The sequence below is a fragment of the Lolium rigidum genome, chromosome 4, assembly GCF_022539505.1.
Source record: "Lolium rigidum isolate FL_2022 chromosome 4, APGP_CSIRO_Lrig_0.1, whole genome shotgun sequence".
In the NCBI taxonomy this organism is placed as follows: Eukaryota; Viridiplantae; Streptophyta; class Magnoliopsida; order Poales; family Poaceae; genus Lolium; species Lolium rigidum.
The window spans coordinates 260,966,359-260,979,505 of NC_061511.1; the positions used below are offsets into that span (position 1 = coordinate 260,966,359).

Genomic DNA, 13,147 nt, shown 5'->3' on the forward strand with positions numbered 1-13,147 from the left:
AAAAAAAACATTCGTACCGAACCAAGTCCTACAAGTCAAATAATCCACATATAGTTTTAAAATAGATGAATATCGTTTAGAATTCCTGTGAAATTGTTTTAAATCAATGTTCGTGTAGTGCATGTACAGATCCATCGGATGCACATATTAGCAAATGATGCTCTGGAGGGAGTTCGTAGGCTTTTGGCGGACCCAAACCCGAGAACGTGCAAAAATCCGTCGCGGATTCCATTTGGGCGCCCAAAATTCACGCTTACCGCCTAAACCGCCCAGCTATCCGCGCCAGACCTGCCTCAGGCATCTCCAAAAAGCCTAATCCTGACCGCCCATTTTCGTTCAACGCTCCAGATCTCTCCACCTCACCGATCCGCGCCCTCCCCGTTCCAACCAATCACATCCCACCGCGGCTCTCTATAAAAACCACGCCCCCAAACCCAATTCCCCATCGCACCGCGTCGCAATCCAGCAAGAACACTCTCATCCTCCTCCTCTCGCCGCAGCCACCTTCCTCGATCCGTCCGTGATGGCGCCCAAGGCCGAGAAGAAGCCCGCGGAGAAGAAGCCGGTGGAGGAGAAGGCGCCCGCCAAGGGGGAGAAGAAGCCCAAGGCCGAGAAGCGGCTGCCGGCGGCCAAGGAGGGCGGCGGCGACAAGAAGGGCAAGAAGAAGGCCAAGAAGAGCGTGGAGACGTACAAAATCTACATCTTCAAGGTGCTCAAGCAGGTGCACCCGGACATTGGCATCTCCTCCAAGGCCATGTCCATCATGAACTCCTTCATCAATGACATATTCGAGAAGCTTGCTGGCGAGTCCGCCAAGCTCGCCAGGTACAACAAGAAGCCCACCATCACCTCCCGGGAGATCCAGACCTCCGTGCGCCTCGTCCTCCCCGGCGAGCTCGCCAAGCACGCCGTCTCCGAGGGCACCAAGGCCGTCACCAAGTTCACGTCGTCCTAGACTCTTCCCTGTCTTTGATTGTCTCTGGTTCGATCGAGTAGTTTGTAATTGTTTCTGGCTGTGATGAACAATGAATGAATGAATCGTTTCGGTTGAATGCAATTTCGTCATCTTCTCTGCAATGTCCCGTTTTAATTTTGATTATTGTATTGCTCAGAGTACGAAGAAAGAAACGTCAAAGATATGTGCAATGTCTTGTAGTAACAAGTATAAAATTAGCTTGTAGTGTTGTCTTCCGTAGGATTGAGGAATTCTTTGAGCAGGCCGCCGGGGAGGTCCGAGCCGTAGATGTGCCCCATCTTGGTCCTCTTGGTCTCGAGGTACTTCTGGTTCTCCTTGGTGATCGGCGATATCACCGGAACACGGCTCACCACGGCCAGCCCGTACCCCTTGAGCCCCACGAACTTGGCTGGGTTGTTCGTCATCAGCCGCATCGTGCGCACGCCGATATCCCTAAGAATCTGAAAAATATATGCAGCGATATCACTATCAGAACACCATCAATTTCTTCTAAGAAATCAATCTGCAGATGCCTCGTGATCGTCGTGTGTGCCGACCTGGGCGCCGATGCCGTACTCGCGCGAGTCGATGGCGAGGCCGAGCTCGACGTTGGCCTCCACGGTGTCGCTGCCTTGGTCCTGCAGGTTGTAGGCGCGGAGCTTCTGGCCGAGGCCGATGCCGCGGCCTTCGTGGCCGCGCAGGTACACCAGGACGCCGCGGCCGGCCTTCTCGATCAGCTGCATCGCCAGGTCCAGCTGCTCGCCGCAGTCGCAGCGAGCGGAGCCGAGGATGTCTCCCGTCAGGCACTCCGAGTGCACCCTCACCAGCACGTCTTCTCCGTCGCCGATATCGCCCTGCACATATTTGCCGTTAAAGATGAGCTCGTCAGAGAATCAAAGCTGTTGATCATCAGACAAACCAATTACTAGGTACCTTGGCAACAGCGATGTGCTCAGTTCCATCCAGCTTGGATTGGTAGCAGTAGGCGCGGAAAAGGCCCCATTTAGTAGGCAAACGAGATACTGCGATCAGTTCCACCAGTTTCTCCCTCTTCCTCCTGTACCTGAATTACACCAAACGAATGAAATGAGATCTTTCTCGAAAGTGATATCCACAACATGGAATTCTCCTACTCCGACACAAACATTTCATTTCAGGTACTATCTGACCAATCTTGGAGAGTGATTCACGCAGTACAATTTACAGCACAAACAAAACAAAACAGGCTATAAGTTCACAAAGGCTTCACCTTAAGGTATACTAACCGGATGAGATCAGCGATCGAAACAATCGGGATATCATGCTCCGAAGCCATCTGTTTCAGCATTGGTGTTCCTGCCATCGAACCGTCCTTCGGGTCGATGATGGTCGACAGGACGGACACAGGACGCAAGCCGGCCAATGTGACAAGATCCACCGACGCCTCAGTGTGCCCTGCTCTTTTCAGCACGCCACCGCTCCGGTACTTGAGGGGGAAAATGTGGCCTGGCCTTCTGAGGTCAGTGGGCTTAGAGTCAGGGGATGCTAGAGCAAGGATGGTTTTTGCCCTGTCTGCAGCTGACACGCCATTTGATATGCCCACTCTGGCATCCTGCATGGATAGGAGAAGCAATGCTTCTAGTTACTGCCACAACCAAAGATTATAGATCTAACAAATAAACCTGTGATCATCTAGTGCCTGCAACGAAGGCTGTTAAACATCAGATTCTTACCACTGTCACTGTGGAAGCAGCAGCTGAAATATCACCGATTTCAGTGACAGGAGACATCATAGGAATCATCAATCTTTCTAGATCCCCTTCTTTCATGCCCACCGAGATGATACCGGATCCATTTCTAATCATGAATGCAATTGATTCTGGGCTGGCTAGGTCGGCTGCCATGACAAGATCCCCTTCGTTGTCACCCTTTTCGTCATCTACAGCAATAACAAACTGGAGAAGAATGAATAGTTAACTCTGTAGTCAAAGCCGACTATATTTGGAATACTGATAATGCATTCGTTTACTGAAAGTCTTTGCCCCGAATTTTGAAATGAAAAACGAACTTGTTCACATGAAAATGTGAGAAACTGAAATATCGCAAAATGAATCTGTTCATTCTATCATTTTAGAGTGTGCTTACATGAATGTATTCAAATATTCATAATACAACTACGGTTTTTTGGAAGAAAACTGGGCAAGTATGATTCACCTAAGAAATCTTTAAAATGGAGACTGGGAGGTACTATGCATATCTTCGAAGTATTGTGTATGTTATATCCAACATGGCCGTTTCAAAAAAAAAAAAAATCCAACATGGCCATGATCAAGTAGGGCCCGTGTCCAAGAGTTGCATGCATGAGTGAAACTATTTTTTGTTCAGAAAATAAGGTATTTATTTTACTCTTATCTTCTCTTACCTTTCCCTCGCGCAATGAATTTAGAGCATCCTCGATCGAGGAGAAACCCTCCGTAGGTTTGTCAGGGTCACCCTCGGCATCGCTGACAAAAAAATCTCCTGTTTCTTGAGTGATTTCAGCACCAACAGTTCGAAAGGAAGCGGCAGACCCATTTAGTTCTTGAAAAACAGGGCCATTCTTGTTCTCCTTCAGAGGATCATTCAGACCCCCTTCATCACCAATCGCATAGCACCTTAATCTTAACAATCCCTTTCTGATAACTGCAAATCCTATACTGTTGAGACTAACAGAGCCTTGCTGAAACCTGAAAAATATTGTAGAGGCCAGATGACGGATCAGGGAGATAATTAATGGAATTCTATGGCCTCACAAGAAGTTCTAGTGACATTCTGCAAGAGATTAAGGGGAAGAATCATACCTTGTGTTAGCAATAGCATGTGATGACAAATGCGAGCTCAGAAGAACGCAATCCATTAGGCGACCCCAGCTAGCCGATCTTTAAAAATCGGCTCCGAAATATGTTTATATACCTCTATCTCTTGCAGCATCACAACAAATCTCAGCCTATCACTTGGACTTATCTGTTCACGTGGATAGCAGAAGTAAAACCACGCAAGGTGTAGCCAAACTGGCCACATATTTCTGAGCTGCTAGATAGCAGCAGCCACATCGACACATCATACAGTTCAGGTGATGCCAATATAATTTTCCTTCATTCTTTTGTTGTGGGTGTAGCTAACAGGTGTAGTAGATGTTGTATCTGAAAATGACAGGCAAACTGTATCCCCTAGCCAATTTTTGCTTTCTCCCTGATACATATAACATCTCAGGTCAATGTATTTCTTTTTTCATTCGCAGCATCATTATCGCTCCGGTTTCCATTATCAAAATTAATGACAGAGGTTCAGGCGTCCAATGTACTTCTTAAGCTGCAAAATTGACTACTTCCCATGTTCTGAGGTGCAATATGATCACAGCATTTGCATGCGCCTTCCAATAAAAAGTAGGTAAATGAGTTTAACGGACTCAACGGCAGTGACGAATATACTCAGGAGGGTGGATGACGGGAGAAAGAAACTGAACTGATCAGAGGCAGCCTAGCTTCCTGGAACAGTAGCACCAGAACCCGTGATAATGCAGGATCAGTTCCAGAGTCTCTAACCATTCAAATTCCACACCGCAGAGTAAATTCCCAGTATGATCACACTGCAACTGAAAGATGTTCACACCGAGTTTTAGGATACCTAAGAGCAACCAAAAATTCCGCCGGGCGTTGCCAACATGGCCACACTATAGCTATGTTATCTAACATAGACAAACTCAAGCTGTAAGCATAAACTCTTAACACATCTGCTACAACATGGCAACAATAGAGCTATGTTCCCTGAGATGACAAACTCAACCTGTAAGCATAAACTCTTAACCCATCTGCTACAACTTTGAGCTAGTCACAACGGTCCTTGCCAACAAAAATACACATCCTGTGCAAACACAAGTTTGAGCTCTCTTGCAGAGTGGAGCTCCTAATTAGCGTGTGTAAAGACGAAAAACCTTCTCATAAACACAAAATAAAGATAGACAGTGTTTTTTTTGGTTCTCATAGCCCTTCCGTTCCAGAGTTGTGGCTGACTTTAGGACCTGCCCACTGTTGGCTGGCACGGGACCTGGTCCATGGATCAAGAGGAGCACGCTGGGGTGGCTGTGGCATCGCAGGTTTGGCCTCTCGAAGTTCATTCTCCCGGTCGACAAATCTGTGTAAGAGATAGGTAACAGATGAACCCTAAAAAAAAAAAAAGGTAACAGATGTTATTTTTAACCTCATCCAGCATACAGTTTGTTTATCTGTGGCAACTGGAAGCTATTCCTGATTACTGTCTCTTTGCAAACCAATGTTTTTTCTAGGTAATTTCAGACCTCGATGGAATCTTACTATGCATTGGTAAACAGAAAACTCAAACAAAACAAACTAGCACCACATAGTAAAAGACAGAAGAATTTGATAACGCTAAATTCTAAGAAACAGGAATAGTTAACTAAAGATGAAGGATACTATAGCACACTACATGATGAAGAATGGATCAAGTTATGATTTTGTGAAGGTAAGGGTATATGAAGCACAAACATACTCGATATAAGCCATTGGCGCAGCATCTCCAATTCGTATCCTGGTTCGCAGTAGTCTTGTATATCCACCAGCTCGATCCCTATATAAAAGCAGAATATAATGATACATAAGATATAGCTTGAAGAGTTCCCTTTAGCATGCTAACAAGATTTAAAACTGAAACCAACCCATAACAGTCTAACTTACTTGTAGCGGTAGGCAAGCTCTGTGAATAACTTGTGAACTGCGTCATCACCCCGAACAAATGCTGATGCACGTCTTGCTGAATCTAACGTACCCTATACAATAATATAATGTCCATGTGTCAATACAACAACTCTTACAGAAGAAAGAACCTTTAAGATCGTTACAGTTGTGACAGTCAGAGTTATGGGAACTCATTTCATAAGATCACTGATGAACAGGGTACGTTTGAACTACATGCCAAGTTTCCATGAAATTTTACTCGTACTTGCTCAATCAAAATAATGCTGAACATCTACTCAAGTAGTCAAAACTTCACCAATCTATTAAGTTTCCACGAGAGGCTACAACAAGAAACAAGAAACTCATACAATACAATCGCACCTCAACTATTAGGTGAAGGTTTTCTATGCACAAGCCAATGTGTCTCATGCCTTTTTTTTGCGTGATTCGCATAGCGAGTACCAGAATCAACCATGAATTGACTCCTACACAGCCTGCAGCGTAATATATCAATCCCATAGAGGACACCGTATCCACCTAATTAAGATGGCTGGTTTCATTGATTCACTCAAGCAGACTTAACCTAAACCTAAAATAAGTGCCACTGAACAGTCCAGGACGTCGCCGGAATTACTGCAGGGTACTCTATGCTGAACATGTAATCAGGTAGTCAAAACTTCCCCAATGTAATAAGTTTCCATGAGATACTACAACAGGAAACAAGAAACACATATAAGACAATTGCACCTCACTACTAGGTAAAGGTTTTCTAGGCATAGCAAGTATCAGAATCAACCATGAACAGACTCCAGCACAGCTTGTGGCCTATGGTATCAACCCAGAAGAGTAAAACCTATCCACCTACTCAAGATGGCTGGTTTCATTACACCACTCATTCAGATTTAACCTAGATAGGCGCCACTGAACAGTCCAGTATGTCGTCAGAATTCAGTACTGGCACTAGGGGAGTAGTGATTAGTGAATACTAGCAAACGACTGAAGGACGTACATCTTTGCCGAGCTGCACCATCTGATCCGCCTTCCGCCGCACCTCCTTCGCCTGCAACGACAAGAAGCAAACACATCAAAGGACAATTTCCCTGGAGCAGGAAACCTGCACTCCTCCCACCGCAATCTGTTCGACGAAATGCCGGGGGTGAGACAGAGACATGAACCTACTTTCGCGACGGTGGTCTCGATCCGCTCGTGCTTCACCAGCTGCGAAACCATCGTCCTGCCAAGAGAGGTCGGTAAGGGGTGGGGGAGAGAGAGAGGCAGCCATGGCCCGCACGGTCAGGTATAGAGAAGGAGACCGGGTGGGGCGAGAGAGAAAGAGAGATGGATACCTGAGCATGGAGACGCGGTGGGCGGCGTGGCGGCCGAGCTTGCGGAAGTTCCCCATGACGGCGGTGGCGGCGGCGGCGGGAGAGGAGTGGCCGGCGGTCAGCGAGCAGGCACTTGCCAGGCTCCGCTTTTTCCAGAGAAAAGCGGTTGTACAATAATAGACCAGGCCTTATTAGAAATATGGGCCTGCTTGCGGCCGAATCTGGGCCCTAAAAAGAACAATTGCAGCCTACTCCATCCTCTCAATGGAAAAAAGGAGCTTACTCAGGTACACCTCGCAAATGTACAAATTGAATTACTCCAAAAATATTTTCAATTGAATTGAACAGGCACCTAACGAACACCAGATTGATTAATACTGTAACTCTAGAAATATAAACTCCCAGAAATATATTCAAGCAGTATGCTTTTACCAACTATAGTGAAAGAATAGGAAGTTATTTTCTTAGGTACACAAGTGGTCAAGTAATTTGCCCAACTCTTTCCAAATCCACATCTTATAGATAATGAGTTGTGCAGCATCTACATTCCAATCCTGCAAACTAAATCTGATAGAAATCAATAGTTGTCTGCTAATACAACACAATAAGTTGCTGTTCCAAGGTAAACAACCCCCAGTAATCTGCCAGTAGTACATTAAGTTGATGTTCAACTCAACTGCAAGATCCCCAAACAATCTGCTCGCGTCCTGAATTTCAGCTGAGCTGAACTGATTTTTCTCAAGCCCGTTTCTTCGTCCTGTCCACCTTTCCCAGCTTGGACTTGCGCTGCTTGAACACATGCAGGTACAGCTTCAGCCACAGAAGCGGATAGCACAGCAGACCACCCTGTCACCACATGGTAACTGATAAATTAACTTTCTTTTAGAACTGTGCCGGCAGGTTAAGTGATCAAGTGCACATTCTGATCAAACAGAAGCAGAAGGGATGCAGGGTGTTTTCAGTCCCACTAATTCCACGTCGACATACCACGAGAAAGGAATGGTAGCTCATGGAGAACTTTGCAAAGAAGCCTGAGTAGAGGTCCCGCTCCTTCACGAATGGAAGAGCTTGGTAGATAGTCCACACTGCATGCAAAGATATAAAGGAGAGTGGAGTACAACCGTGATTACAATATTAAGGAAGAGTGTTTTTATAGGCATTATGTCGTGTGAAAGAGTTTGCGAGCTTACTTTCTCCTGGTCCTACCCCAATCGGATACAACGGGATAAAAGCAGTGTACCTACAGGTAGTAGTTTGGTCGCAATGGATAAGTAAAGCGGTTTAATCTGAGAATTGAGGTGCAATGGTTTGAAAAACTTCAGTGTTGCAGGTAAATTTGTGAATCGGTTATAATTCACACATGACACAACCATTCTAAGGTAGGTTTTCCATATTTAAATTGCAAGCATAAAAATGGAATTTCAGTTCTCTCAGATAAATGACAGAGGTCTCCTGCCAATCAGTTGAGTTTACCGTGTGAAAAATCTTTGTTAAGACGTTCGTGAATCACAATGGCATATAAGATACATCAGAACACAGAAATAAAACAGAAATACGGTTGTGGAGCTTGAGACTGTTAGGGCATGGAACCTGAGATAAGTCAGCCACGCTGGACAAACTTTTAATGTAGTAAGAGCATAATGGGAGTATCTGATAACCTGTATAATGAAAACAACATGTTAAGCATGGTCCAGAAAACTTCAAACAGAAGATGGAATTAATTAATTAAGTAATTATATACATTAAGAATCTAACACAAGGACATTATTCTACTACTAATGTATTTTACACGATACTACATGCTATATTATTTTTGGTCTTCTGTACGTGTTTGACAACAGGTAATCAGCAGTCCATATTTTTGTCTCAACTGAATACATAAGGTTAATGTGCTGGGAACAACAATATCAATCGATAATTCTTTATGCTGAAGACATCATTAATACTGACATCATTGTATTGGTACAAAATCAATTCCACAAACTTGGTATTAATTCAAATTAGCCTAGCAGTGAAATAAGATGAAGTCCATTTGTACACTTCAGTATGCTATCAAAGCTAACTCCTTAGATGAGGACAAAGCATCTTAACATAGTCATACAATGCTTATTTGCAAAAGAGATAGCACAAAATCTATCGTGTGGTTACTGGTGAGAATAAGACAACATAAATAGAAGAAAGAGAGGGAAAGTAAGGTCATTTTGCCACACCTCAGATATACTCCAAGCCATAAACGTTATGAACACAGACGGACTGCCCTGAACCTGCACTTGGCACAAGAGATTAAACCTATCAGCCGAACACCACAGAGCTGAAGTATAAGAGTGATGAAATTCTTCATAAATTTCGTTTTCGGCATGAAGTCGCACTGCAATTTTGCAATGGCCGTCGGTTCTCACCTCAGGGATTTGCCGGAGAAGGGCGAGAACGAAGTGGGTCCTCCCTCCCCATTGCAGGAAAGCGAGAAACGGCGAGGTGGGCACCAATCCTGGACAACCAAAATGGCCAAGGACGCGGAATCAACAAGGGGCAAAGCCAGGAGGAGACGAAATTAAGTCTAGCTAGCTAGCAGTTCATCCTCCCACCGACGGCGGCATGGACAGTCTCAAGAACAGCGCAAGTCTGCAGGAAGCCTGCAGAGACGGCAAGAACACGTAATTGAGGACCCAGATGAGAAAAAAACAACAACTCTGGGAGCAGAATTAGGGGGTGGGGCGCACAGATGAGGTCGCCGGCGATGGCGTACGCGGGGTGGACGGAGACGGGAGGGGCGAGGCAGGCCAGGAGGCGGAACAAGGCGAGTGACCTGGGAAGCGACGAGGAGGGGGATCGAGAGGAGAATTAGTTCAGGGGAGCAACTGCTGATGCTGCTGGAGTTGGAGAGGTGGTTTGGTTACCATCCGAGGGACTGGAGGGAGTTGTAGGCGACGAGGTAGAGCCGGGAAGGGCGAGCCATGGCTGCAGCCACGCTTCGTTCTCGCCGCTGGCCAGGCAAATCCCCCCGTCGTACGCAATTGGAAGAGAGAGGGTCTGTCGTAGGGTACAAGAGGAGTTTCTATGGCTGAGGTTCTGTCCTGTGCCGTCGTCACTCGTCGGTGCTGAAAGTGGACGGGAAAGACTGAGGGCATCTCCAACCGGGCGACCTATCCCGCGCCCGCGCGTTCGGATGGGTCCAGCCGGACAAAAACCCGGCCCATTGCGCGGACCCATCCCTAAAACGGATGCCCGTGGCGTCCGGATCGACGCAAACCCGGTCCAAATCTTGGCCGGGTTTACGTGGCCGCGGACGCGAAAGGCTGGTCGCTCGTGTCCGCCCCCTTGTCCGCCCCTGGCCCGCGTGTCATAGGCATAAACAATATTTTTCATTAAAAAGAACTCATTACATTTTTTTTAGCTACTACTTCTATCCTAAATACGTACGGGGCCGGCGGCCTCGCCGGCGACTCCTCGCCGGCTCGCCGTCGGGGCCGTGGATTTCACTCGACGCGGCGGCTCGTACGCGTGAGGATTCCACTCCGGCCTACTACGGGCCGGGTGGCGCGTCGGCGGCGGCGCGGGCGTCGGCAGCTGGACGGAGGCCATCATCCTCCTCCTTTCCGTCCGCGCACCTCGGGCGCGCTCGCGCTCCGCCTCCGCGCGGCGGAATCATCCGCTTCCCGCATAGCTCCACCTCCCCGCGAGCGGCGTGTTCCACGGTGGTGCGCGCCTCCCGGGCGGACGCGGGTGGGGGCTCGGGCCTCGTGGTTCTCCTGCCGCCGGCGCATGCGCTCTTGCCGGCCGCGCTCCGCCGACTCGAGCATCCTCCCGGGCGCGCCGCTCGGGCGACGGCATCCGGATGAGGTGACGGGCTGCTCGCATAGCGAGCGGCCTCGTTCTTCCGGTCGAGGAAGTCGCCTAGCGGCGGCGGCCGGCCCGCCGCATGCCCTCGTGCTCCTTCGTCACGCGCGTGAGGTCGGCGAGACGCTCCTCGATGGCGGCGTTGATGTTCGCCGCCGCGAGGTCCTCCCGGCGACGGGCTCCTCCGCGGCGGCCGCCCTCCTCCGCGGCCTCGTACCGCGCCGTCCGCGGTCTCGTGCCGGCCCTCCGCGGCCGCCCTCCCCCATCTCCGCGTCACCGGCCTTCTTTGCCGCCGCCTCGGCGGCCGACGCGGAGCGCCTCGTCGTCGGCGACCCACCGCGAGTCCGCGCGCTCCTCCTCGTCCGTCCGCGGGAACCTGGCCCGGCGGCGAGGGAGAGCTTGGCCCATGTGGCTCGAAGGGTGTGCGGCATGGCGCCGGAGAAGGTGGAGGGGAGAGAACGGTGATGCGGTCCGGGTGAGACCGCCGCCGTCTTTATAGCCGGCGGTCCGGCGGGAAACTTGGGCGCGAGCGCGCGCCAATGGCGTTCGCGCGCGGGAACCTTGGTGCGCGCGGGATCTTTCCCGCGCGTTCCACCGCCCACCATGGCTGTCCCGTCGAGGCCTGCCATGGCGCAGCGCCGCGCAACGAAGATGAACCACGTGGCGTCTCTTTGGGTCGCCGCGTTGGGCACCGCGTGCGACCCAAACGGACATGCGGACGCGGGGCGCTGTCCGCGTGTCCGGGCGGCCACGCAAACGGCCCAAAACGGACGGCCCAGCCCGTCCGTTTGGGTCGCCCGGTTGGAGATGGCCTGAAGAAGAGCGAGCTGCATTCAGTGAAGTTCAGGCAACCTCCCTCTCTGCCTTCAAAATGGATTTTTCAGATAGAAAGACTTTTGATAGTTGCAGTTTGTAAACGACTAAATTGCATTTGTCGACATGTTTTTCCTTACGCGTAGTCCCACAGTTTGTGAGGGTTCAACCTGTTGCAATGCAAATCGTAACCTTTTGGAGAACCAATCTAAGGTTGGGTGGTTAGGAGGGTGGTTGCACCCCCAGCCCACCAGAGTTCAAACCCCAGGTTTGACATCTGTGTGTCTCATAAAGGCGGAATATTCATTCAGTGGGAGCGATGTTCCCGTCGACAGTGAGGCGCTTGTGGTGATTTCGTCAATTTCAAGATCCAATCCGCCAGCTCAGTCTTCCGAAGGTGCTCATAGGGGTGAGTGTATGCGCGTGTATGTGAGCGTCTGCGTTTGTACTGTGTTTCTATAAAAAACAAATCGTAACCTTTGAAGCATGCTTTAGTTTCAACAACTATCATATTACATTCAGTTTTAGGAACCCGTCATTCCCTCAAGACGAGCGTTTTTTTCCTTCTTCACCATTTCTTTAGTCTCAACTTGATTCTGGTTCCTCCTTCACTCAAAATGTCTGCCGTTCGAAGAACTAGCTGCGTCTTTTCTTGCTCTTTTCATCTGGTTCAGGCATGCATCAACTTTCGTAAGGTCTGAACAATGCCACATCGGTATTAATCATGTAGTCGGCAATTTCAACTAGCCCTAGCTTGCCAATGACTGGTTCTTGATTACTACTGCATGAGGAATTTTTAGAAAGGCTTTCTTCTTTAAAATGTTTGCCACTGCCACCTGGAATTTATAGAAGCAACAAAATGCTTTTATTTTTGACAATGTAACTCCTTCTATTAGAGCTTGGTCCTTTTCTTTTAAAAGAGACCTCTTCCTTCTCTCTTACAGAATGAAGGATGACCAAAAAACACTCTCTTAGCTTGGCTAGACGCTTTGTAGTTCTCTTTGGGTTATGCCCAGGACTAGGTATTTATCCGAATTGGGGTTTCTGCTGTTGGTCTATTTGGAGGGTGAGAAATGATATTATCTTTAACAAAAAAAATCATTTCACTTTTTTTGCATGTTATCCATATGGTGTCACATTGGGTTTAGCTATGGGCTCTGCTGTCACCAGAGGGGCAGCGGGATGCTATGGCTTTTGGATGCACACGGCTTCAGATGGTCGCTCAGGATATCTTGTGTCAGGCTGGTTGGCGACATGATAGACGCCTACATTGATGTGTAGTGATATTATATTTGGCTTTTTTCGTTGGTTGATTTTTGTATCAATTCTGAGCGATGCTTGAATTGTAATAACTACTGAAAACGTAACTTTTAATAAAAGTCAGTATGCATCATCACGATGCAGAAGCCGGGGTTTTATTCCTATTTCGAAAAAAATGCCCAGGGCTAGGCCCTTTTGTATATTCCCTCCTTTCTTCTCCTCTTATACATATTTTATCTCTTTTA

The 13,147-nt window shown here is 48.2% G+C and overlaps 4 protein-coding genes across 5 annotated transcripts; 1 reads left to right on the forward strand and 3 right to left on the reverse strand.

The window, feature by feature from the left end:
• Positions 1-461: 461 nt before the first annotated feature.
• On the forward strand, positions 462-1,029 carry LOC124707621 (histone H2B.11). Its single transcript, XM_047239290.1, has one exon. It carries the CDS (start codon positions 524-526, stop codon positions 953-955), a length of 432 nt encoding a protein of 143 aa, XP_047095246.1. The 5' UTR covers positions 462-523; the 3' UTR covers positions 956-1,029.
• A 36-nt stretch (positions 1,030-1,065) lies between these two features.
• On the reverse strand, positions 1,066-3,935 carry LOC124707620 (probable monofunctional riboflavin biosynthesis protein RIBA 3, chloroplastic). 2 transcript variants are annotated; one of them, XM_047239288.1, is made up of 7 exons: positions 3,775-3,935; positions 3,357-3,660; positions 2,668-2,889; positions 2,221-2,546; positions 1,889-2,018; positions 1,513-1,809; positions 1,066-1,416 (listed from the first exon to the last, which is right to left on the reverse strand). In XM_047239288.1, exons 1-7 carry the CDS (start codon positions 3,828-3,830, stop codon positions 1,171-1,173), a joined length of 1,581 nt encoding a protein of 526 aa, XP_047095244.1. In that variant the 5' UTR covers positions 3,831-3,935; the 3' UTR covers positions 1,066-1,170. The 2 variants fall into 2 exon arrangements, with proteins under 2 accessions (XP_047095244.1, XP_047095245.1); XM_047239289.1 differs by lacking the exon at positions 3,775-3,935 and having other exon boundaries at positions 2,668-2,873; positions 3,357-3,470.
• Positions 3,936-4,741: 806 nt separating this feature from the next.
• LOC124650389 (50S ribosomal protein L17-like) lies at positions 4,742-7,081 on the reverse strand. Its single transcript, XM_047189921.1, has 6 exons — positions 7,014-7,081; positions 6,847-6,901; positions 6,677-6,727; positions 5,668-5,759; positions 5,483-5,560; positions 4,742-5,107 (listed from the first exon to the last, which is right to left on the reverse strand). Exons 1-6 carry the CDS (start codon positions 7,067-7,069, stop codon positions 4,954-4,956), a joined length of 486 nt encoding a protein of 161 aa, XP_047045877.1. The 5' UTR covers positions 7,070-7,081; the 3' UTR covers positions 4,742-4,953.
• Positions 7,082-7,359: 278 nt separating this feature from the next.
• LOC124650390 (very-long-chain (3R)-3-hydroxyacyl-CoA dehydratase 2-like) lies at positions 7,360-9,963 on the reverse strand. The gene is made up of 9 exons (XM_047189922.1): positions 9,890-9,963; positions 9,713-9,798; positions 9,578-9,625; positions 9,392-9,480; positions 9,203-9,256; positions 8,583-8,650; positions 8,183-8,232; positions 7,980-8,077; positions 7,360-7,838 (listed from the first exon to the last, which is right to left on the reverse strand). Exons 1-9 carry the CDS (start codon positions 9,946-9,948, stop codon positions 7,731-7,733), a joined length of 660 nt encoding a protein of 219 aa, XP_047045878.1. The 5' UTR covers positions 9,949-9,963; the 3' UTR covers positions 7,360-7,730.
• Between the last annotated feature and the right edge of the window lie 3,184 nt (positions 9,964-13,147).

Excerpts from the sequence above, each read along its gene's own strand:
- LOC124707621 (XM_047239290.1), top strand. The coding sequence starts at position 524 with ATGGCGCCCAAGGCCGAGAAGAAGCCCGCGGAGAAGAAGCCGGTGGAG.
- LOC124707620 (XM_047239288.1), bottom strand. The coding sequence starts at position 3,830 with ATGGATTGCGTTCTTCTGAGCTCGCATTTGTCATCACATGCTATTGCT. Across the intron at positions 3,661-3,774 it reads CATGCTATTGCTAACACAAG|GTTTCAGCAAGGCTCTGTTA; the intron begins GTATGATTCTTC and ends AATATTTTTCAG. Across the intron at positions 1,417-1,512 it reads AGTACGGCATCGGCGCCCAG|ATTCTTAGGGATATCGGCGT; the intron begins GTCGGCACACAC and ends TATATTTTTCAG.
- LOC124650389 (XM_047189921.1), bottom strand. The coding sequence starts at position 7,069 with ATGGGGAACTTCCGCAAGCTCGGCCGCCACGCCGCCCACCGCGTCTCC. Across the intron at positions 6,902-7,013 it reads CACCGCGTCTCCATGCTCAG|GACGATGGTTTCGCAGCTGG; the intron begins GTATCCATCTCT and ends CTCTCTTGGCAG. Across the intron at positions 6,728-6,846 it reads TCGAGACCACCGTCGCGAAA|GCGAAGGAGGTGCGGCGGAA; the intron begins GTAGGTTCATGT and ends TTGTCGTTGCAG.
- LOC124650390 (XM_047189922.1), bottom strand. The coding sequence starts at position 9,948 with ATGGCTCGCCCTTCCCGGCTCTACCTCGTCGCCTACAACTCCCTCCAG. Across the intron at positions 9,626-9,712 it reads CATCGCCGGCGACCTCATCT|GCTTCCTGCAGACTTGCGCT; the intron begins GTGCGCCCCACC and ends CCGTCTCTGCAG. Across the intron at positions 8,078-8,182 it reads TGGGGTAGGACCAGGAGAAA|TGTGGACTATCTACCAAGCT; the intron begins GTAAGCTCGCAA and ends CTTTGCATGCAG.